Source organism: Mustela nivalis (genome assembly GCF_964662115.1).
Source record: "Mustela nivalis genome assembly, chromosome: 13".
NCBI lineage: Eukaryota > Metazoa > Chordata > Mammalia > Carnivora > Mustelidae > Mustela > Mustela nivalis.
Window position 1 is genome coordinate 70,749,443 of NC_139032.1, and position 24,021 is coordinate 70,773,463.

Below are 24,021 nucleotides of genomic sequence, written 5' to 3' on the forward strand. Positions count from 1 at the left end.
GATTTTTTTTAAAAAGACCCTTTTGTTCACACTTTATCAAAGGTTGAGTAACCACAGTGAAGGTTAAAAACAGGCAGGCATGCTAGGGGCTGCAGCCCAGACAAGGGGGTTTGGAGGCCCTGTTGGGGGACTGCTGAAGAGGATCACAGGTGCTTCTTCCTTTATTATAAATATAAAACCACAGGCCACGGATTAGCCCAGGAGTGGACTTGACATAACGAGTATTCTAAAAATGCACAAGGGACGCAGATTTGAGGTCCTACCACCGCAAGAGTCAAAGTCTCTAGGAAGCCCCCGTAACCCGCCCATCCCCCAGCACCCTATCTGGGTGAGCAGGTCCCCACCCCAGTCACATCACAGAGCAACACTTAGAATAAAACGTCGTGTTTCCACCTGTGTTTCCCGGGAGCCTCTGGGCCCCCCCTGGTTCGCCTTTGCACACAGCACCGTGCATGGCCCAGCGTGGTCACACCAAAGGTGCTTCTGGGGTCAAATCAACTGCAGAACCTGTGTCCAGATCAGGACGAATCAAACAGCTGATGACAATGCATCACCCCTGATCCAGTACAGAGCAAAGGAATCCTTGGAGCTAGCACCACCACAGGGTCTCAATGACAAAGGAGCCATAGTCAGCCTGGCAAGTGCACGGGGTGCCCATGGAAGTGACAGGGGGACAGAAAATCCAGCTTAGGGTATGGCAGCCAACGGTGAATCCTATCCGTGTGACAGGGAGCAGGGCAACACCAGGGCCCAGGAATCGGTGAAAACCAGGAAAGCAGAAGAGGGGGACCATGGCAAGTGGGGCTATATGCCCAACAGGACAGCACAAAACGTGAGCCCGGAGAAATGCGCCTTAGGAAGGAGCACGCGGGCGACGGATCCATCGGATCCATCCACAAATTCACTGGGAGCCTGGCGCTAACCTCGTACTGGGGGAATTAATTACAACAGCTAAAACTCTGATCTGGGAAGACTAGTGCAGGAGATTGTGTGATGCAGTTCTAATATCTAATAAATCTTTAAATCGATGAGCCGTGCCCACTGGTGGTTTTTCTTGATCATTCCTCCCTGAGGGCTCACATGACAAAAGCCTGCATTTTGTCTTTGGACAGGTGGCTATACATAGGCGTGCGTCTGTATAAATAATATTTGGGGTTCGCTCTGTCACGTCTTAAAAGCATCAAAAAATCTGCCACCATTAAGAAAACCCAGGGAAACCTTTTGTCAAGCAACCTCTCGTAAGGCGGAGAAACCTTTCCGGATGTAAAATATCCCCCCTCCCCCACACTCAGTGTGGGCCCCATCCCAACCTGTTCGCTGGGGTACCTGTCTGGGTTGACCCACCACGTATGCATTTGGTTCAGTCTGCCTTTTTCATCTGAGAAACCCCAATTAAGCCTGTCGCACAAACCTGACAGAAGCAATACATTTTATAAACGAATCATCCCTGGAGAATAGACAAGAAAATCCTCTAGGAGCTCCGTCAAAGTTCTCAGGGAAAGCATTCCTCTCCCCGATCCGAGATGCAAAATACGCCACATCCTCTCCCCACACCAGCTGCCGGGCTCTCCAATCCTCCAGGCTCCCGGGGCCTCCCCTCCAGCTGAAGAGGAGCTGGAGAGCTGGAGAGCCTCAGTGTGGGGAGGAGTAACATTTTAATGCTATTTTAAAGACAACAGCTCTAAGCACAGGAACATTGGCTCCTTTTCCCTGAATAAAAAGGCCCCACAAGGGTATTATCATAACAAAACGATATTCTATGGAGTGCACTAGGAGGCACAAAAATAAAATTGCCATAAATTGAAACTGTCTCAAAATTACACCTAAGGCTGCATTAAAGTCCAGGCCAAGCAGCATCGGATTTTCCCATCTAAAAGCCACACAGGTTCCTAGTTCCCTCCTACTTTCCTTGGGAAGCCTAAAGAATTTCCCACACCCGGGAAGGCCTACATGCTTCCTTTGGAAGTCTGGGTATGTTCTTTTTTCCGCGTGAACCCCTCGGAATGATCGGTGACATTCATCTAAAAGCTCCACCGGCGCTGTGTCCTCAGTCACACCCAAAGATTCCCAAAGGCACCGTCTGCCGCAGCGCCGGGTGCCCAGTAGGCGCCCATTAATGTGCGGATTTGATTTGATCACATCTGGCCCCTTCGGGCTAGAAAGCTGGACGCCCTGGCGGGGACAACAGCGCCAGCCTAGCTCACTGCTGGAGGGGGGCGGGGTGCAACCACCTGTGGGCGGGTGGCCCCGCACCGCGCCACCGCCCGGGGGGGGGGGTGTTCCTCGGCCGCCCCACGCACTTTGCCCGGGGTGCTGGTGGGGGGCAGTCCCGCACACCAGGCCCAGTGGACGTCCTAGAGCCAACTCCCAGCGCCCCAGCAAAGGGCTCCGCCGGTGCAAAGTTGGCCGGATCCAAGAGTCGACTATAGAGTTAGCTCCCAAGTCCCCCAAATCCCTGAGAAGCGGAAGGCTGTTAAGGGCTCTGCGATTAGGATGGGGCAGGGGTGGGGGACATCGAGGGGGTCGGGAGAGAAATGGCCCCCTAGATTCCCTCCCAAACTTGGGGCACCTGCTGGACAGCAGGGGAAGGGGCTTCTCCTCCCTGCCGTCTCGACAAGGCCTGGTGGCGACTTTGTGGGGGCAAGCAGGCCACCGCGGGGCAGTCTCGCATTGCTTTGAGATTTTTCTAACCAATAACCCAGCACCAAGAAGGCCCCCCTGGAACCTGGGGGACGGAAGGGGAACACTGGTCACCCGCGCCAGGGGGCGGGGACTCGGGAAGAGGGGACCGGGTGAGCGGGGGAGGGAGTGAGGCCCTAGGGACGAGGTGGGAGCCGGAGAAGGCGCGACCCGGCAGCGCAATGTCCCAAGACGGGGACACGGGGCCACCGAAAGGGCTCCAGAAGAGACCGGGACGGAGTGGCTCGAGAGGGAAGCAGGGAGAGGGAGTGCTCGCAGGAGAAGGGGGAAGGGATCCCCGGAGAGGTGCAAGAGGGGCACCCAGAGAGGAACACTGGGGGAGGGGAGCTGTCCGAAGGGGTGCCAGTGCCCCGGACCCGGTCCGTCACTTACCGGCAGGTCCACGCTCACTTCGGTCCCGTCGAGCAGGAAGACGCGGCAGTACAGGGTGGCCTTGGCAGCGCCGGCGGCGGAGATGTGCACGGCCGCGCCGCCGGTGAGCAGGGGCCCGCCGCCGGCCGGGAACACGCTGCCCCCCGGCGCGGCGGGCAGCGTCGAGGAGGCGGCGGCAGCGGCCGGGCCCCCCCGCGGCCCCCCGTCGCGCTCGTCCCCCAGCCCCGCGGCCCCGCGCCCCGCCGCGCCCCGCGCGTAGCGCTGCATGGAGCGGCGGCCAAAGGTCCGGCGCAGGAACCGCAGCATCCTGGCTGGGGGCGCCCCCTGCCTCCGCCCCCTGCGCCGCCGCCGCTGCGCCGCCGCCTGGGAGCGCCCCGCGACGCCGTCAGTGCCCGCGGCCGCCTGCGCCGCCTCCCAACGCCTGCGGCCCGGGGCTCGCTCCCGCCGAGGCCGAGGCCGCGCTCCGGCTGCCTGCGGGGCGCGCCGGCCCGGCCAGCGCCGGCCGCGAGTGGCCGCGGGCGGGAGGGCGCGCTCGGGGCGGCCCCGGGGCCGTCCCGCCGCCGCCGCCGCCGCCGCCGCCGCGCGCTCTCCCGGGCCGGCGGCCCGAGCTTGCTGCTGAGGGGTCGCTCCCGACGGCCGGCCGCGGGCGGCCCCGGAGCTGCGGGGGGCGCGGGGCGCGGGCTGCGGGCTGCTCCCGCGCCGCGCGCCGGCCGAGGGCCAGCCGAGCAGGGCGCCTGCGTGCTCCCGGCGCGCTCGCTCCCACTCGCCGCGCCGCGCCCGGGGCCGGAGGAGGCCCCGCCGAGCGCTGGCTCCTGAGGCGCCTTTTCCTGCGCCCGCAGCCCCCGCCTCCCACCTGGGAGGCTGCACCTCCAGCCGCCGCCGCCGCCGCCGCCGGGACTGCAGCACGCCCTCCTCCCTCGGGGCTGCGCCGGGTAATTGCAAACCGGGGCTGTGCTGCCCCCTGCCGGCCCGAGCGCCCCCTGCTGCTGTAGGTGTGCTCACGTGTGTACACGTAGGTGAGCACACACGTGTTTCCGGCGCCCTGAGCCCCGCAGCCCCGCAGCCGCCCGAGGGTCCCCCCTTGCCTAGTGAGGAAACCGGGGCTGCCTGCCCTGCGGGAAGCCTTGTCCCGGAGGCCCGAGAGGGAGGGAGAGATTAGCGTTCAGGGAAGGCCCAACTGAGCCCTCAGTTTCCCCTTTTGGAAAAGGCGAGGGGAACACTAGGTGATCTACAGTGTCCCTGATAAATTAAGTTCTGTCCATTTAAGATCTCAGAGCTGGAAGGGCTCTTTAGGCCCTTCCAGTCCAATGGACTCCTTCCAAATAAGGAGACTGAGGCTGGGCATGGAGTGGGGAGTACTTTTCCAACCGAGTCCACAAGAAAAGTAAATACCTTCTCTCAAGAAGCTTGTGTCCAGTATTGATGCAGAGGTCTGCACAAATAACTAGCCATAACTGGAAAGGCCGATTTAGGTCAGAGGCAGAGAGAAGTGTTTATAAACAATGCCCCTCAGGTATAGGAGTTCAAGCTCTGCTTGGGGGAGAAGTGGATCGTCCTGTGTTGCTGGAAAGAATGTTGGGGAAGACCAGGTTGAAAGGAGGGCAGGCCTCTCCAGAACAATAACACTGCCTTTAAAAATATATATATATATATATATATATATATATATATATATATATATTTATTTTTGTGTGCCTGACACTGTGCTAAGTAAGCCCTTTGCATTCATCATCCCACTTAATCCTGGGAATAACTTGGTTCTACAGCCGGTCTTAGCCCCATTGTACAGAGGAGGGAATTGAAGCTTAGGGTGCTTAAGAGACTTGCTCCAGATTTCACGGTTTACAGGGGCTCATTTGCAGAACTTCAGAGCTCCTAACCACTGCCAGGCTGAGGCATGCGGCAGAACTGGCAAACAGTGAAGGTTCCTGAGAGGTCTGGAAGGAGGCAGTGGCCACAGCAAAAGGGACAGAAAAAGAGGGAGGGTTGAATTCAGGCAGCATTCTGAAAATGGACATTGATTGAGGATCAGATGATGTCTTAGGTCATTTCATGGGTGATATTTCATTAATCCTGGCTCCAGCCCTTCCGGGCAGTTCTGTTTATCCCTGTGTCTTGGGTGGAGTTTGGGGCTTAGAGGAGTAAGATCCTTGCCTGAGGTCTCAGAGCTCCCGGCCAGCAACTGCCAGTGCCTTGACTTGTTCAGTAGTGTTCTCTGTACGTTCTCTAGGGCTCTACCACGTGACACTGTCCTGTGAGGGGGCATCTGCAAACAGCCTTAAGGTACATACCCTGCTCCCCTTCCCCCAAGAATCCACTTAATAGAATACCATCAGCAAGCTGGTGTTCAGAAGTAGCCCCGTGTGCTTACTGGTTTCTAAGGACAGCTTATTTCCCGCTGGGTAGCCCAGAAGTACTATAGTAGACTGAGTAATGGCTCCCCAAAGATGTCCACATCCTGATCCACTTTACAGATATAATTAAATTAAGGAGTTTGAGGTGGGGAAATGATCTTGGATGAACCAGGTAGGCCCAATCTAATCGCAAGGGTCCTTACAAAAGGGAGGCAGGAGGATCAGCCTTACAGTGATAGGACTTTGGCAGCAGAAGTCAAAGTGATGGGTCCAGGGGCCTGGGAATGGAAGCAGCTGCTGGAAGCTGGAAAAGGAAGGACCAGATGATCTAGATATTCCAAAAGAAATGCAGTCTTTGATTTTAGCTTGTAAAAATCCATCTCAAACTCTGGCTTCCTGAATTTTACAAGAGTACATCTGTACTATTTCAAGGCACTAGGTTCACGGTAATTTATTTCAGCAGCAATAGGCAACAAATACAAGGGCAATATCACGTCCTAGCAAATCCAGTGCATTTACAGTGTTCAAAGCCACGCCTCCACAGGGAGCGTCCTTCAAGTTGTGATTATTAGTTCTCCTCATCTCCCACCAGACACCAACTTCTGGAAGGACACGGCTTTTTCTTACTCATTGTCTCCCCACCTAGCACCTAAATTGCTGTCTGGTAAGTAGTGGCTGCTCAAACAAACAAACAAACAAAACCATTTGTTGAATGAATTCGGGATCTCATTTCATCGTTCTGTCACCCTATGGTGGCGTAGGAATTGCTCTTGCCTTTTAGAGACGGGGAGAATGAACCCCAGAGTACAGCCTGAACTCACATTCCCGCCTCCCGACTGCAGATCCCACGTGCCACCTGCTACCGACAGCACTGTGTCATTGAGAATTCTGTGGGGCTGCCACGTGGCTTTAGGGTTACCCCCATCTCCTTTGTATCAGCGCCGTCACCCACTGGATCTCATTCAGTCCTTGTCAGTAGAGTGATTCAAGCACTCTTTTCTCTACCACACTGAGCAGAAACAGAGGCTCAGGCCTTCCTTTGATTAAATTCCATGTCACTCAAGTTTCAACCTGAGAATGTCAGCATTTGATGAGGCAGTTTGCATTTTGTCTGCTCACGGTGCTACGGATCTCAAAACAGCGATAGCTCTTGCTTCATCTTTGCCTTTTGGACCTAGAAGTCTCTGTCCCTGTTAGCTGAGGTCTATAACCAGCCCTTCCAAAATGTTCATTGCCATTTCTCAGCCCTCCTCTGTGTTCAGCACGAACAGGCTGAAAATGCACACGTATCCTGTTTGCCAACCTATCAGTCTTGGAGGAGCCCTTCTGTCCTCAGACCATTATGCAGAAGCCCCCATGTTTTCCCTTGCATTTCTGTCTAGAACCATACCGGGCTGAAGTTCCCCAGAAACGGTGGACACTCAATGCCAGGTCCTTTCCTTGGTTATCACTAGTAGCTTGACTTCCTCAGTTTCCTGGGCAGTATTGGGAGTCTGGTCTCTAGAGTCACCTCCTTGCCTTGTCCTCATTAAAAGTCAGCTCCCACTTCTTCACCCACCTCCTCAGGTCCACGAGAACTCCCCACAGTCCTTGCCATCTCTACTCCACACACCCCGAGTCATCCGCAAACCTTGGAGAGTTCCTCATGCACTCCCTCCCTCCAGAGTAGTTTTACATGTTAATTAAACAGCCCTTAGCCCTGTCTCTAAGGAACTCCTTTCACAAATGTGCCATTTATCCCTATCCTTTGTTTCCTGGCTCCTTTCCTAGACTCAATAAAATTGTGCCCTCATTCCATCAGACTCTTTTCTTCATAGAACAAGATTACACTCCAGTATATGTTCCCATTGACTCCCCTGTAAAGTTTTCCCTCCATAGGCATTCACTGAGACCTTCCTACGTACCACAAAGCCTTCCCTACCCTTTCTAGTGTTTGATAAATGCTTCATCTTTCTGGTATTGTTGCATACTAATGATGGCTGGCATTAATTACAGACTGTGTAGTGGGCAGCTGCTGTGGTTTCTGCCAGCCTACACCTGACTGGTTTGGGTTACTTTGCAAATTACTCTACCTGCACTCAGAGTCCTAATGGTCTAGGTGAAGCTGACCCCATCCCCTGCCTCAGGTTCGGCACCTGATCAGGCTTGGCTAATCAGAGCACTGCATTTCTCAGACGCCTGTTACTGGCTCAGAAATGGGAAGTGACCTAAGTCAGGCCAATGGAGGTCAGTCCGGGACCTCTTGTTGAGATTGTTGGGAACCAGCAGTTTTATGCCTAGACAAGCTTGCTGCTTGCCGTGGGCCCACCTTGACACCACATGGGGAAACCCTGAGGATGATAGCCATGCAAAAAAAAAAAAAGCAGAGCCAAGAGATGGAGAGACATCAATTTCTAGTGTCTATTTGATTTTTGACAACCTGGATCCAGCCATGCCTGAAGCTACCCCTGGAATTTATAATTTAAGTAGTGACTCAGATTAGAATGATTTTCCAGATCCCAGATCTTTCCTTTTCTTTATTTGCTCTCTTTCCAATGTATAAGCATTGTTCTGTTGGTTTTGTCTTGTTTTGTTTTTATTCATTTGAGAGAGATACAGAGACAGAGAAGGCACAAGCAGGGAGAGAGGCAGAGGGAGAGGGAGAAGCAGAAACCCCGCTGAGCTGGGAGTCTGACATGGAGCTCCATCCCAGGACCTGGAGATCATGACTTGAACCAAAGGCAGACGCTTAACCATCTGAGCCACCCAGGCCCCCCATAAGCATTGTTTTGAATAGACATTCACTTTGTTCATACTTTAAAGGACTCATCTTCAAGCAAATAATTAGCAAGGCAATGCTTATCACTGAATTGTTAAGAAATTCATGGCAAGGTGCGCCTGGGTGGCTCAGTGGGTTAAGCCTCTGCCTTTGGCTTGGGTCATGATCTCAGGGTCGCGGGATTGAGCCCAGCATCGGGCTCTCTGCTTGGCGGGAAGCCTGCTTCCACCCCCGCTCTGCCTACTTGTGATCTCTCTCTCTGTCAAATACATAAATAAAAACCTTTTTTTTTTTTTTTAAATAAATGGTGAGTTAACAAATCATCTAAATTTTTAGATATAGGAATGGCAATGACCAAAGGACTTCGGTGACTCCAACTGAGTCTCTAACTCATATTTTTAGCCAACCCTTTCCCTGCTCCGGATCATATTCCCAACTTCCTCCTCAACATTGAATCCCTAGATCTCCATTCCAAATATCTACTATCCAGCCCTCTGTCTAGACTCAAAAGATAACATCTGGAGAGAAATCAGAGTGTCCCCCACTTGCTTGATACCAACCCTAGCGTGGGTTTCCTGTTCCTAGAGGCTATACATCCCGCTTTTGGGAAACCCTGTGGCTCTGATGTGACAGTCCTAATATTCCGACCACAGATGCGTATAGCAGGAAGCGGACATTTTTATAGAGTTTGTCCACTCTGCTGCTTTTTGGTCCCCCCCCCCCATATTACCCCTCTTCCTGGACATTCCTAAAAAGTTTGCCTTTCCCTCACTCAGGAGCAGACATCACCCCTACCCCATCACCAGCAGCTGGGTTCCTCTGCCTAGACCCTGCTCCACTCCTGCTGGGAGAGTGTACTTTGAAATAATGACCCCTTTGGCTAGGTCCCAGACTGCTGGCATTAACCTTTCCATGCCCAGCCAAGGCACAAGATGATAGCTCTGATCCTCTTTGCCATCAGGTTAAAATGAAAGAAAGAGAAAGAAAACCCATCTTTTGTCAAGTCAGTTCAAACCAAGCTAAGTTGTTTGTGGAAAGCCCTTGGCGGCTGGGTTGCTGGTAGAGGCAGCTAGCTGTTTTTGAAATCCTGCTACAGCTTGGAACACAATGTGGAAGCAGTATTCCAGTAAGCGAGGCTTCTGTGACTCACCTGGGTTAACATCGTCCAACCAAGGAACCACAGACACAAAAGGAACCCTTCCCACCCCCTCCTTCGCCGTGGTCAACTTCAAGCCCTCGTTCAAGGCAAGGAAAGAGAGAATATGCAGAAAGAGGAGCGAGTGGGTAGAGTAAGGTGTCTAGCAGTGAAGGTTTAAGAGGAATGAGGTCTGTGAGGGCCCTCTGAAATGGGCTAGCTGGGGACAAGCTGTGACCTTGGTGACCTTGTAACCAGCTCTGTGGTGGAAGCCGTGAATGGACTGTATGGTTTAAGAGAAAATGACAGTAGGGACACGGAGATGGTAGATCCAGACCACTCGTTTTTGAAAGCTTAGCATCCAAAGAGGCAGCGAGTATCAAAGAAAGAACAGGGCACTTCTGCTGGAGTCTTGTCCGAGACTCACTTTTTGCATCTGTAAAATGGGCAAGTAGGACCAATACTACAGCCTGAAAGAGGGTCTTGGGGGAAGGAATAAATGGCATTTTGTGAAGCTGAACGGAGGGAGGCGCTGAGCGGAGCTGCGAAGTGAAGGCCCCCTGCTCTTCATTCCCAAGGGAATCACTAAAAGGATACTATTTCTCTGTGCTGTGCAGAGGTTTTATGGTTTATTAAGGGCTGTCACAGACATGACCGCATTTAATGACTCTAAGACATTCCTGGCTGTGAGGTGTTCTTATGCCGGGTTGACAGCTGAGGAAACAGGGGCGCAGAGAAGAGGTGGGACCTGCCCGAGGCCACCGAGCTGGTGAGCCGGGGGCCCGCCAGGACTGGAAGCCCAGGATCCCACAGCTTTCTGGCTGGGCTTCCTGCCCTCCCTCCCGGGGCCCTCTCCAAAAGGCAACCCACCCCTGCCCGCAGCCATGCCAGCTCCCGCCCTCACTGACTCACTGGGAGGGGGCCCTGCGCTTCTGTGCTCCCCAGAGCCAGCTTCTGACCTCCGAGACGCCACCCTCTTTTTCATGCCTTCATCCCCCCCCCCCCCCCGCTCCCTTTTGATGAAGCTATGAGAACTAAAGGCAGGGATTTTGATGACATTAAGATGGAAGCCACCTCGGGCCTGCCCTGCCCTGCCACTCCCCCGCGCCGGGGAGATTCCCAGGGGAAACAGGCAGCAAGGGCATTGGTGGTGGAGACAAGCCGGGCTTTGTTTGGGTTTTGCTGGGTTTGCCCAGCACCCAGGAGCCCTCTGATAAAGCTGAGATGGAGCCCAGGGCCTAGCCTGAAGGACTAAGACATACACACATACACACACACACACATACGCACACAGTCTCTCTCTTTCTCTCTCTCTCCCTCTAACCGCCCCCCCCCCCATGTTCGTGGGATGTTTTCTCCCAGCCAGTAACCAACTCCAGATGCACAGGCAGCACAGTAAGTGTGGGCGGAAGGAAGAGAGGAGACATTCCTGCGTCCTTTTTTTTATGCCCCGTGACCCCACACACAAGTCAGCTTGACCTAACCGTCGCCCTGGAGCTTGACCAGTCAGATTAGGATTCCCTCTTCTTCAGGCGGGGAGCAAAGCGGGGGCCAAGGAGACCTTCCTGGTGTGCGGAACAGAGCTGGGCCTTTCTCAGCCAATGAGAGCCGTCCAAGCTAGAAAGGTCCAGCCCTCCTCCTCCCTCATCCCGTGACCTTCATACCCTGCCAGCCCACTTTCCACAGCTACTACCTGATCTCCTGGACCACTACATCTCTCCCCTGCGATCTCTCCCTCTCCAACCCACCCTTTACCCAGCGCTCGAGCCATGGACCATGGACGATTCTGGAAAGCAAATGGGCCACGCCCTTCCCCTATTTATAATCTCTCAGCAAGGCTGATGACAAGGGACGCTGGTAAAAATGACAGTCCCAGGAGTGTGGAAGGGGGCCTGGGGCCATCTATGTTTGATATCTGGACAAACTCCGCATACTTATTTTTAGCTGGACTCTATTTATTTGCTGGGGAGATGGAACAGGTTTTACACCAGACTCTCCCTCACATTTGCAGGCCTGTCTTTCAGTAGCTCCCCATTACCTACCGGTGGGGGGGGGGGGGAGGCCTTCTTAGTCTGGCCCTGCCAGCTGCCACAGCCCACCAGTCACTTCACTCCCCTCCCCCATTCTGAATTCTAAATGATTATCTTTCTTCAGGTACCCAAAGCACCTTTTAACCCTTTATATGCAAATCCATCCCTCTCCGGATACATTCTCCCACCTTCGCACCTGCAAACTCTTATTCACCCTTCAGAACCCAGATGGGCCCCTGAGGTAAGGTCTCTCTGACCCTCTCTAGATAGGCCTGGTTGTCTCCCTCTCTGTCATCTTAGGGCACCATCTACATGTATATCTTCCTCTGCCACACAAATGGGGCCGCTTCTCTGTGCTGAGAGACCAGTTACAGATGATGGCGGCGTGGGTGAGCGTGCAGAAAGAAAGAATTGAGAGATGAAAAAGGCATTTACCCAGTATAATAGGGCAAGGGATGGAGGCTACTGGGGCAAGGGAGGCAGGTGCCAGGCGGCTCCTAGGTTTGGGGCTGCCGCGTCCTCTTCCCTCCCAGATTAAGATCTCCTTGAAGGGGAAGCATGTCTTGTTTACCTGTTCATCCTCTGCCCCCGTGAGCACCCCGCTGTGGGAATTCCAACAGAACAGGGTAGGCTTGAGCCTGCTGGGAAACCAGGATCCATGAGACCAGCCAGGATCCAGGCATGAGGAAGAGGCGGGGTACCTGGTGAGTGGTCCTGGACATGTGTTCAAGAACATTCACAGCAAGTTACTTCGGTGGTTGGATCCCTGCCCCAAATCTGCTTTCCAGCTGCTCTAGGGGGACCAGTGCCAACTACCATGGTTGGGGTTCGAGAAACGAACGTTGAGACCCAATCTTACCCCTGCCCACCGTCCTGACTTGAGTTAAGTGACTTCTTCTCCCCAGGCCTTTTTGTCCTGATGGTGTGCTCACTCCTGCTCTTTCTCTATTTCTCTGCATCTCTCTCTCTCTCTCTCTCTCTGTGTCTTTCTCTCTGTCTCTCTCCCTGTCTGTCTGTCTCTCTCTCTCTCACACACACACACACACAGGCTGGCACACAATGACCAGGGTCCCCAAGCCGCACAATCCAGGAGTATGGGTCAGAGGTTCTTTCAAATCCTTGCTGTGTGACCTTGGGCACAGAGTCGGAGCCCTCACTCCATGGTCTCTCCTCTGTTTACAGGGCATAATAGTAGTATTGGCCTCACAGGTCTGGGGTGAGGAATAAAGGACAGGAAGGGTGCCAACTATGCCTGGTTAAGGACCCAGTACATGTGACTTGTTCTTGTTAGCATTTCTGTTCCTGTAATTATTGATAATTTTATATCCATTAAAAAAAAAATAGAAACCTTCTGGGCCAGAGCCCGGCTGTCCAGGCAGGCGGCCCAGGGGAGGATGGGGCCCTCCCAGCCTTGGACATTGGAGTGGGAGTGAAGTCTGTGGCCTGGGGGTTGGCAAGCTGTGCAAGGACTGGAGAGACGAGAGAGGCGCGAGGAAGAGAGAGAATCTGAGGAGAAATGGAGCCAGAAAGAGAGAGAGAGAGGGAGAGGGAGAAAGCTGCCGCGGTGACCAGGGAAGCAGCTCCCGGGGAACAGAAACCCTGCAAACCGGTCTGGGCAGTCCGTGAGCCAGGCTCTGTCTGCTGGTGTGGCTGCATCCAGAGGGAGCAGCCTGTGGTAGGGCTGCCCTCGGGCCATGCCTGAGGCCTACTCGCCACCCCCTGGGAGGCAGGTCAGGGGCTCTCCCAGCCTGGCTGATGACAGCCTTTCTGGGTCCGGGAGAGAAAGACTGCTTTAAAGAAAACTGGGGCACACACTGTACTACAGAACAGCCATACCGCTTGAAATCTGACAGCTGGATTTCAGACTGCGCCAGCCAGGGCGCCAAGACCATTCAAGTAGGGAAGCCAGTGATTTCAGTAAATCGGGCCGCGACGAAAACGGGATATCTACGTGCAAAAGAACGAAAGTGGACCCTTATGTTACACCATATGCAAAAATTAACTCAAAGTGGACCAAAGACCTAAACCTAAAAACCCAAACAATGAATGTCTGACAAAGGTAGTTTTCAGGGCGCCTGGGTGGCTCAGTCGGTTCAGTGTGTGACTCTTGATTTTGGCTCAGGTCATGACCTCAGGGTCATGAGATTGAGCCCCGAGAGGGGGTTCTCCTCTTAGCGGGGAGTCGGCTTGAGGATTCTCTCCATCTCCTTCTGCCCCATCACCGTTCGTGAAGAGGCAGAAGAAGATGGAGAGAATCCTACACACACACACACACACACACACACACACACTCTCTCTCTCTCTCTCTCTCTCTCTCTCTCTCAAAATAAACAAATCTTTAAAAAGAAACATATTGTCTGTGTTCCATCACTGTGTCTTGGTGGCTGAAGTGGAGTGACTAAGAGATGCCATGTTTTTGCCCCACTGTGTCAGCCTGCTGACTTTCATGTGGGTATAACCTCTAGGCCAGGGCAGGGCTTCTCAAAATACCTCCTCCAGGACACCATTCCTTCAGCATACTTCAGCACACTAGGATCATTATGGCAGGCAAAATAGGTGTGGAAAAGGTGCCTCATACATTCTTCTCTTGGAATTTCACCAAACATTTGTTAAAGGAGTGATAAAAGCCCTGAGAAGTCCTGCAGTTAAGAAACTGGTTTAGGATGCCTGGGTGGCTCAGTGGGTTGAGCCGCTGCGTTCGGCTCAGGTCATGATCTCAGGGTCCTGGGATCGAGTCCTGTGTCAGGCTCCCTGCTGAGCAGAGAGCCTGCTTCCCTCTCTCTCTCCCTCTCTGCCTGCCTCTCTGCCTACTTGTGATCTCTGTCTGTCAAATAAATAAATAAAATCTTTAAAAAAAAAAAAACTGGTTTAATTTTCTTTAATCCAGTTGTCTTATCTTTATAAAGACATGGTTCCTCAATGAGTATGTGTGCCAGTTGTCGAGCGCAAAACACCACTGGAAAGCGCAATAGGGATTTCACTACAATGGAAAAAGATTGCTTTTCTGATGGAGGCTGGGGTGGGGGTGGGGAGGTGGACTTTAGGATGCTGCCACTGGAAATATTCAAAGCTGTGTTGTACTTTGGAAAATAGAAAAGGGAGCAAAGGAGAAAAAGGACAAAAATAGTAGGAGCAGGGGGTGTCTAAATGACGTTACTTTTGAAAACTCAGAAGAGAAAACACAGTAAATATACCAATGGGAAACATTATCTTAATGATTATCTTAATTGTAATCAAAGATAATGCAAATTAAAGCAGACTTCAGGCACTTTCAGACATTTCCTAAAGAAATACAGGGGATTAGGAGGAAAATGCAAAATAATAGTCCCAGTGCTGGCAAGGTTGTGGTGAAACTGACATGCTCAGTTAATCAATGACACCGCGAAGTTACACAACCGGTTGGGGAGGCAATCTGTAGCGAGAACCACAAAGATCTGTATCTCTTTGACTATTAACCCCACTACTAGCAATCTATCCTAAGGAAATATTAAACTGAAAGCTTTCCACTGAATTGCTCCCAACAATAGCAAAATACTGGCTGTGTCTTATGTTAAAGTTTCAAATGGGAAGTGTGAGGTTGGGTAGAAGCGTCCTATCGGAGGAGACTGAGTACCTATGGAATTAAAGCAAACTGGGTATCAGTGCATTCGAGTCTCCTGAGGAATTTTTAAAAACACAGATTCTGAACACTTTATGCGAAATCAGTCTCTGGCCGAGAGCTTGCTCCCTGAGCCACTACATTTGGCTTCTCCCCTCTCAACCCCCACCTGCCATTTCTGTTTCCAGTTTAGAGTGCAGAGAGAGGGAATCTACATGGAGGACATCTTTCTGTACCAGGTCACTGGCCGGCCAATGCAGTTGGCTCCTCTGGGGTCAATGCCCAGCCCTGATCCAACCAGCTGTAGGTGGTTGACCAGACTAGTACAAAACACAGTCCCCTATATCTACCTGCCTCTCTTTTCTCAGCAGGGTTTATGCATGGGACAATTTGCCTGGATTGCAAAGGCTATCGTGAAAACATCTGTGGCTCTTAGAGGTGGGGGAGGGGTGCAAGGAGCTGATTACATAACTCCAAATTTCCAGTTGATAAGAAATCTTCAGATTGGGTCACAATAGAAAATCTCAGCAAGCGAGCCTGCCTTTCTGGACCAAGTGCTTTGACAGCAAGAAATAAACATTCTATAACCATTTAGTAAACAACCACTGAGACAATTAGCAAACATAACCTCCAGTAGCATGGACTTTTGCCTCCTACAAATTTCGGAAAGGTTGCTTTCACTCATGTCAGGGTTTCAAAGTAGCACTTTCCCAAATTATTTTAGCAAATTAGCAGTTTGGAATATCACGCTCAGCTTCAGCAATCCTTGCCAACTGCATCCCGCTCCGAGAAAGCCATGCTCAGTCTTTTCCAAGCAGATAGTGTAATGTTGCCTCTTGCTGAAGTTTGGCCAGTGGGATAGGGTTAACTGAGGAGAGGCCTTGGCAATGGAGCTGCCAGAGAGTGATGATCAAGGAGACGCTGGCGGGCAGAGAAGCAAAGAAAAAGAGAAGTCCAAGAGGACTGAAGCTGCCCTCCCTCCCTTGGCTTCTTGAGGTCAGAGAACTTCATGCTGTTCTGTCTAATATGACAGCCACCAGGCACTTGTGGCTCTTTACATTCAGTGAAACAAAAGGAAAAATTCAGTTCCTTAAGGGTCCTGGTCCCATTCGAGGGCTCAAGTGCTTCCTCAGTCCTGTGGCTGCCATGTTAGTGCAGACATAGACCGTTTCCATTACTGCAGAAAGTTCTATTGGGTATGGGTGTAGAGTGAGCTGTGTTCTCTTCCCGCTACCCCACTGCCAAATGTTGGTCGCTCTGTGCCCACTCTGTGGGTACAGATGTCACAAAGCCGGTTTGGAAATCTCTTAATGGTGTAACATTTGTGTCTGGAGAGCCAATGAGCTAAAACCACGTGATCAAGTCCCCCGCCCCCCAACCGCCCCAGGAGGGATGCTCAGCCCGGTGAAGTCAGGGGTCCCAGGCTTCTTGGATGGAGAGCTCCGGAGGTTTTCTCTCACTTTGTAGCGAAGGAAGGTCACTGGGTCCCTCCTTATCCTTCTTTCCTAGCAACACAGTCTAGCTGTCATTTCAATGAGGTAGTGATTCGTTTTTGTGTCCCTATGAGGGAAAGGAGCCTTAAATGGGGAGATCAGTCCAGGATTCAAATGTTATGAAGGTATGGAGAAGACTTAGAACGTTGTCACTTAAAAATAAACCAAATCAGGGGTGCCTGGGTGGCTCAGTGTGTTAAAGCCTCTGTCTTCGGCTCAGGTCATGATCTCCGCGTCCTGGGATCAAGCCCCGCATCAGGTTCTCTGCTCAGCAGGGAGCCTGCTTCTCTCTCTCTCTCTCTCTCTCTGCCTGCCTCTCTGCCTACTTGTGATCTCTGTCTGTCAAATAAATAAATAAAATCTTTATTTAAAAAAAAAAGTGCACTTAAAAAAATAATAATAAAAAAAATAAACCAAACCAAACTTTCCGTTGCCACCAGTAAGTACCAGGCTGTCCTGGGAGGTCTTATGGGGGGATCATGTTAACGAGTGGCCTCATCCATCAGGGGAAGCCTCAGGAGAGAGTTCCACTCAGCGGAGCTAAGCCCCCACTCTCAAGTTCACTGCTGGGAAGATTACAGGCCTGTGCCATAGACATGCCTGAGGCCTCCCTTCTAGCCAGGTTTCCTCTTATTCTGCTCCCACTTCTGCAGACACAGCCCAGCAGTTCCCCTGCAGAGGCGCCAGGCCTGGGACATTGGCTTGCTAGATGCTGCAGTCAACCCCTGCCTCTCCCTCACCCCCCAACCACCGCCTTTTAAAAATTTTGTTTATTTATCTGAAAGAGAGAAAGCATAAGCAGTGGAAGGGAGGGCCAGAGAGAGAGGCAGAGGGAGGATCCTCAAGTAGTCTCTCTGCTGAGCCAGGAGCCCCATGGAGGGCTGGATCCCAGGACCCCAAGTTTACAACCTGAGCCAAAGCCAGACGCTTAACTGACTGAGCCGTCCAGGTGCCCCACTGCAGGCCCCTTCTGCTTAACAGCCCCAAGCTGTTAGGAGGGACCGCTCCCTCTTTTCTGCATTCCCAGCCTGCACGAACCTCAGAACGGGCTGAGCGGAGGCCGTCTGATTTGTCTGGAGCAATCCAGCCAGCCCCATTGCAAAACACACTGATGATATCCACCCAGGTTTCTCATCTGAAAGGTTTGAATTTTTTCCAAGAGAAGACTTAATAGATTAATTAGACCTTTGCCCCTCAGGGATTTGGCAAACAAACAATGATGCGTTTATACCAATAATAGATATAAAGAACTGGTGTTTTATCATCAAAATTAGCCAACCTGGGTTTAATAGGAGGGGGCAACAGGGAGTTAAAGTATGCATGGGGTTCGCGGGGTGGGGTTGGGGGGTACAACGATAGGCATGTAGGTGAATTTACTGCATTCTAACCCCCAAGCCCTTCAGGTAAACTGTGGCAGAGTATCATCTAAAGGCTTTGTATACTGTGCCTCGAAGTGAGCCCATATTTCTTAATCTCAGGGAAGCATACTCCTTCCCTGGATGGCCAAACAGATCTTGTTTCTGAGAGTTGCAGCCCTCTCTAGCATTTGAATACATTAATCATTTTTATAAAATTCATTTGTTTTTGACATCTTAAGTCTCCAGTAATTTTTTTTAAATTTTTTAAAATTCTATTTATTCATTTATTTGAGAGAGAGAGAGCTCAAGCAAGCAGAGAGAGAGGAGGAAGCAGGTTCCCCGCCGAGCAGAGAGCCTGATGCAAGGCTCGATCCCAGGACCCTGAGATCACGACATGAGTCCAAGGCAGAAGCTCTAACCCACTGAGCCACCCAGGCGCCCCTCCAGTAATTTTTTAAAAGATTTTATTTATTTATTTGAGAGGCAGAGTGAGCAGTGGGGCAGGGGAGGGAGGGGAGTAGCAGACTCTGTGCTGAGCATGAGTCTGTTGTGGGACTGGGTCTTAGGACCCTGAAATCATGACGTGAGCCCAAGTCGAGACCAATACTCAACTGACTGAGCCACCCGGGCATGTTTTTTTAATAATAATTTTCAGGTAGGTGTTTCCTGGAACTAAGTGGAACATCAAAATTATCAGATGAACTTTCCTGCAATTGAAAAATAACTTGTTGGGGCACCTGGGTGGCTCAGTGGGTTAAAGCCTCTGCCTTCAGCCCAGGTCAGGATCTCAGGGTCCTGGAATCGAGCCCCACATCGGGCTCTCTGCTCAGCGGGGATCCTGCTTCCTCCTCTCTCTCTGCCTGCCTCTCTGCCTACTTGTATTCTCTGTCTCTCAAATAAATAAATAAAATCTTTAAAAAGAAAAAAAAAGAAAAAAGAAAAATAACTTGTTAAATGTTTTTGTCTGGTTATTTAAATAATAGAAAGAAGGAAAGAAAGAAAGGTGAGAAAGGGGGGAAGAAGGGAGGGAGGAAGGAAACAGAAGAAAAGAAAAGAAAGCATTTAAGAAAGGAAGGGAGGGAGGGAAAGAAAATTCAAGCAGCAAGAGGTCCAGCCTATATATGGGTTCAACATTCCTTACCATGTGGTAACCAATATGAAAAAATCTCCTAAAGTTTATAGGAAATGAGAGTTTTCTTTTCTTTTTTTTTGTAAAGATTTTTATTTATTATTTGACAGAGACAGAGATCACAAGCAGGCAGAGAGGCAGGCAGAGAGAGAGGAGGAAGCAGGCTCCCTGCCGAGCAGAGAGCTCGATGATGGCAGGGCTTGATCCTAGGACCCTGAGGTCATGACCCGAGCCCAAGGGAAGGCAGAGGCTTTAACCCACGGAGCCACCCAGGCGCCCCGGAAATGAGAGTTTTCTAATGAGAAGAAAATCGTATTATAGTCTTTGGCGCATTTTCCTCGGGGATCCACGAAGCAGCAGCAGAAGGCTTCAAGGCCGTTCCAGTATGGCCCGATTACCTGTACAGCCTCCTCTGCATCCATCCCCCCCCCAAACCCCCACCACTCCTTCAGGGTCTCCTGCACTGCCTCCAGCTCTTTGCCCACACTGTTCCCTGTGTGTGTGGCGTCCTCCTGCACCCAGCCCTGTTTTCTGACAGCTTTGCATACTCTCTCTTACTGTTTAACATGCAGGCAGTAAGTGGGCACTGTCAAAGTACAAACCAGATACACTAGCAAAATAGGAGACACACAGCAGAGTGAACCTGTTCTGCGGGTTCCAATTTCTCCAGGAAGCCCAGCTTCCCTGAGTCCTCAACTGCTGGATCCTGGATCAACCAGCTCCCCTCCCCCACCCCCCCTTCCTTGCTCCCTCCCCCCACACACAAGGGGGGGGAGGGGGCGGCAGGGTGGAGTGGGGTGGGGGGGAAGCCCTGCTGGGTTTGTGGGCACCATTCCTGAGCTTAGGCCAAAGCACTTCTGCAGACAGCTCTCAGAGTCTCTGAAGTGGCTGCTTTACCCTCCCTGCGGATTCGCACCCCAGACACCTCCTTCCACAGGTCTTGCCTGATCCCTAGAAACACACAGCAGAAGTTCTGGGTTCCTGGAGCCCTGCCTGCCCCAAGGCTACCTCACCCCAGAGCCCCTTCAGAAGGAGGCCACAGACTTCCTGGTTGGCCTAAGGGCCATTTTTCGGGGGCCACAGTTAACTGTGGGATCTGGGCTTAACTCTCAAGCTTGGATCCGCCTCTCAGTGGAAAGACCTGAGGGCATCTTAGCCCCAGTCAGTAAACACAGCACCAGGTGCCTTCCAGAACCAGAAGGGAGGAAGGTGGTGGCTTACCTAGAGAAGGATCCTCTTCTGAAACTTCATTTTTTTGAGTGACATCAATGAGCCTGAAGGAAAAGGGTATAATCCCTACTGAGCACTCCCTCTGGACTCATACGATTTTTTTTTTCCTTGTCTCCTCACAACCACCTAAATGATAGTGGTGTTTTCCCCAGACCTGCCGGTCACAAGGGCAGGGCCAGGCGAGGAGTACAAATGGAGATCCACAGACCACACACCATACGCACCAATGTTTTAAAGTTAAAAATCAAGCGAAGAAGTTGTCCAAGGAAGTGCTAATTTCCTAAATTGACAAATATTTTCATAATGACCTGCGAGTCTAGGTTCCCCTTTAGAATTCCCAGGTTCCTTGGTGTGGCGAGGTAGGGAGAACTGCCCCTTCTCTTCTGAACCCTGACTCTGTCCTAAGCCACCAGGAGGACACCCCTGTGTGGAAACGAGATGTCTCTGTTCTGCCCACCTTCACCCCCAACTCCTGCTCCCCAGCAGCTGCCCTTGACTGCCCCCGGGCCTCAGACAGGCAGCATCGTACAGCCTCTTGAGTATGGATCTGGGGAGCAGCCTCTACAAACCCTAAAAGTGGGGGTCCCCTCAGTCTATAGGGTCCTGTTCTGGTGTTCCTTTGCCGGGGCATTTCAGGGACCTGGCCCCTGCAATACGGCCCAGATGGGGAGCGTGGATTCTGAGTGGCAGGTCCTTTTGACCCATTAACCTCTCACCCAGCAGGGAGGAGTATAGGCAAAGGAACACCAGAACAGGACCCTATAGACCGAGGGGACCAGAGCAGAGGGCCCCCTTGCCTGAACCCAAAGATTCTTCTGACTTTATTATCTCCTGCCCAAATGAACGGGTCAACCATGACGGGCTAAGAGGGGCCAATTCTTGAGAGGATGAACCCAGGTAGAAGAGGCAGAGTCCTTAATCCAAGGGGAACAGAAGATCTCGTCCTCATTCGTGGGTCCTGCTGGGTTGACAAAGCTGCACTCCACACTCTTAGATCACCCGCCGAGTCCCTAGATGAGAAACAGAACCTGGAAGGCTTTACATGTTTCCTGACGGTGGCACAGCTAGTCAGTGATGGAACTCGAACCTGCGCTGGGCTGACCCAGGATCTCTGCTCTGGCTGGGCCCTACCCTGCAAAGGGGAGCGTGTCTGCGGTTGAAGAGAGGAGAGGAGTCAAGAAACAGAGGGCTGCATTCTGAGGCTTTGGGAGGTGAAGAACCTGGGCTTTCCTGCCGGCAAGGCCAACCAAAGTCCAGGCCAAGGAGCTCCCGAATGTTGGTGCTGCCAGCCAGGGGAGCCCCCGATCTCAGCTTTCTGGCGATACCACTGCCCCTCAAATCCAGACTCATCCCCCTGGGCACGTAGCTGATGTTCCCCCGGCTTCTCAACCTGCTATCTTTAGGCTTTTGCTTTGATGAACTTTGACTTTTTCTCACCTTCCTCCAAGCCATCTGCCTGTTCAGTGAAAAAAAGGTGGCCTCGGGTGCGTCGGCTCACAAAGCTTTCTCCAGACACGGGGGAGTTCCTCCAGCACAGTGACACAGGGTATTTTTCCCTCGTGAAGTTTAACTATTGACATTATAACTTGTTTATAGATCTCTAATTGGCTTTGTCAATGAAGTCCAGAGTGCATTGTAAAGCAAGATTTAAAGAAATGAAATACCGAAGTACAGACTAGCAATCTAGTCATTAAGTTTATATAGCGCTCGATCCATGAAAGCCTCGACCTTCTTTCATTGTTCTTTTAAGGCCAGTGGTTCTCGATCTGGGCTACACGCTGAAATCACCTTGGGAGCTCCAAGAACCACTGAGGAATGCGTCCCACCTCTTGACATTACTATGTGATTGTTCTGGGAGTGGGAATTAAATTTTTTTAAATTTTATTTGTTTATTTGACACACAGAGAGATCACAAGTAGGCAGAGAGGCAGGCAGAGAGAGGGGGAAGCAGGATCCCCACTAAGCAGAGCGCATGATTCAGGGCTCCATCCCAGGACCCTGAGATCATGATCTGAGCTGAAGGCAGAGACTTAACCCACTGAGTCAGCCACCCAGGTGCCCCTAATTTTTTTTTATTTTAAACATTTTCCAGGTGATTTTATGTAGTTAAGGTTGAGAACCACAGATTTATTTTATATTTTTTTTTAGAGGAAAGCTCTTGCCTGAACCCTACCTGAGTTGCCTTTAGCATTTGAAAGTGTGTCCTTGAGCCTGGCTAGATCCCCCTTTCCCATAGCTTCCTATTTCTGCCATCTGTAAACATCTACTGCCTTCCTCGGTTCCTGGGAGTACTCTAGCACACAGTCAAAACTTCCTACACGTATAGTTTTAAGGAAAGAAGGTCTCCGTGTATTTCTTGCACAAATGAGCAAGTCAAGTCTGGTGACCCAGGAGGGGCCAATCCCCAGGAAGATGGAACCGGGGGGATGGAGAGGCAAAGTCCATGGTCCCAGGGCAACAGACCGTGCCATCCTAATCCTCGGGGGATCTTCCTAGCTGCATTTGCCCTGCCTGTTGGGCTCTCCCTGGGTCAGACTCTTCTGCTAGAAGAACCATCTAGAAAAGGTGGGAGGGGCCGCAGAAGAGGATCTAACGCCCGGGGAGCTCAGGGCCCTGCCTCCACCACCTCCAAGTCCATTCAGGCGTCCCAGTCACATGACTTGCCACCCACTTGTTGGCTGATGACCCTGAGCCTTGGTTCAGGACAGTTACCCCCCACCGACTCTGCCACAGGCTCTCTGCACTTGTAGGGACACTACAAGTACAGAGAGCTAGTACAACTCGTTCCACAACGTCTGGCCCCCGGGGCTCTGGGACTGTGGCTCCCTGTGGCTGGGGTGGGGCCCGCTTTCAGAGCCCTCTTTGCAGATGGAGTGTGGCCTTTGCAGTCACTCACTGGTCATCGACAGATCTAAAGATTCATGACCACACTTGTCGTCCGTCAAAATAGCCAACTGAGCTCTGCTCCTGACCCAAGATGGTCGGTCAGGCCTGGGAAGAAAATGCTCACATTGTTTCCTCATGAGATCAGGCATAGCTTTGCCAGTGGTGAGGGAAAGCCCTCAGATGCCTTTAATATTTCTGCCAGTCTTGGCAGGTTATTTTCATTCTTCGTCCGGGCACAGAAAACTATTGTTTTTGAGAACTCTCCAGCTCCCTCTAGTGTGGACGATATATCGGGCATTACTTGAGGGTAAAAACTTTGAAGGACCTACGGAAGTATTTAGAAATTTCAATGAAGATTCGTGAATTGGGAAGGCCATCGCAGTGACATTTGTGACGGCAAAAAATAGAAATCACCTAAATCGGGACACAGGAAAAATAATCACGTTACATTATGGTATAGAACTTTGAAGCAGGACATGTAAGAAAGACTTCAATGACACGGGGAAATGTTCATGATGCAAGGGTGTTAACGAGGTTACATGTGCACTGAAATTTCAAGAGTGTAAAAGACATGTAAGATGGGGGGCGATGGCCAGGTGGAGTGCTTTTAGAAAAGTGACATTTTTTTTTTTAGAAAAGGAGACTTTTAGAAAAGTGAAAAATAATTCTGTATGTGTTCTATTGACAGGTACGTGCCATTATACATTTGTCTAAACCCACAGAATGTATTCCACCAAGAGTGAACCCTCATGTAGACTCTGAACTTAGGTGGTTCTGGGGTATCACTGTGGGTTCCTCCCATGGTAACAAATGTTCCCCTCTGGAGGAGGATGCTGATGGGGGAGGCTATGCATCTGGGGAAATGGGTATATGGGAAACCTTTGTACCTTCCTATCAATTTTGTTGTGAACCTAACACTGCTCTAAAAAAACCAGAAAGTGTTGGGGTGCCTCGCTGGCTCACTTGAGCTCCTGAGCT

At 51.5% G+C, this 24,021-nt stretch overlaps 1 protein-coding gene across 7 annotated transcripts in view; it reads right to left on the reverse strand.

Annotated features, from left to right (window-relative positions):
* EPB41L4B (erythrocyte membrane protein band 4.1 like 4B) overlaps positions 1 to 3,378 on the reverse strand; it is a gene marked incomplete at its 5' end in the record, with an annotated part of 126,302 nt that extends 122,924 nt beyond the window's left edge. For all 7 annotated transcript variants that reach the window (XM_082696866.1, XM_082696868.1, XM_082696865.1 and 4 more), the window contains one exon: positions 3,073 to 3,378. In XM_082696866.1, coding sequence (XP_082552992.1) covers positions 3,073 to 3,378 — 306 coding nt within the window. The remainder of the gene's footprint in view (positions 1 to 3,072) is intronic.
* Positions 3,379 to 24,021: the final 20,643 nt, after the last annotated feature.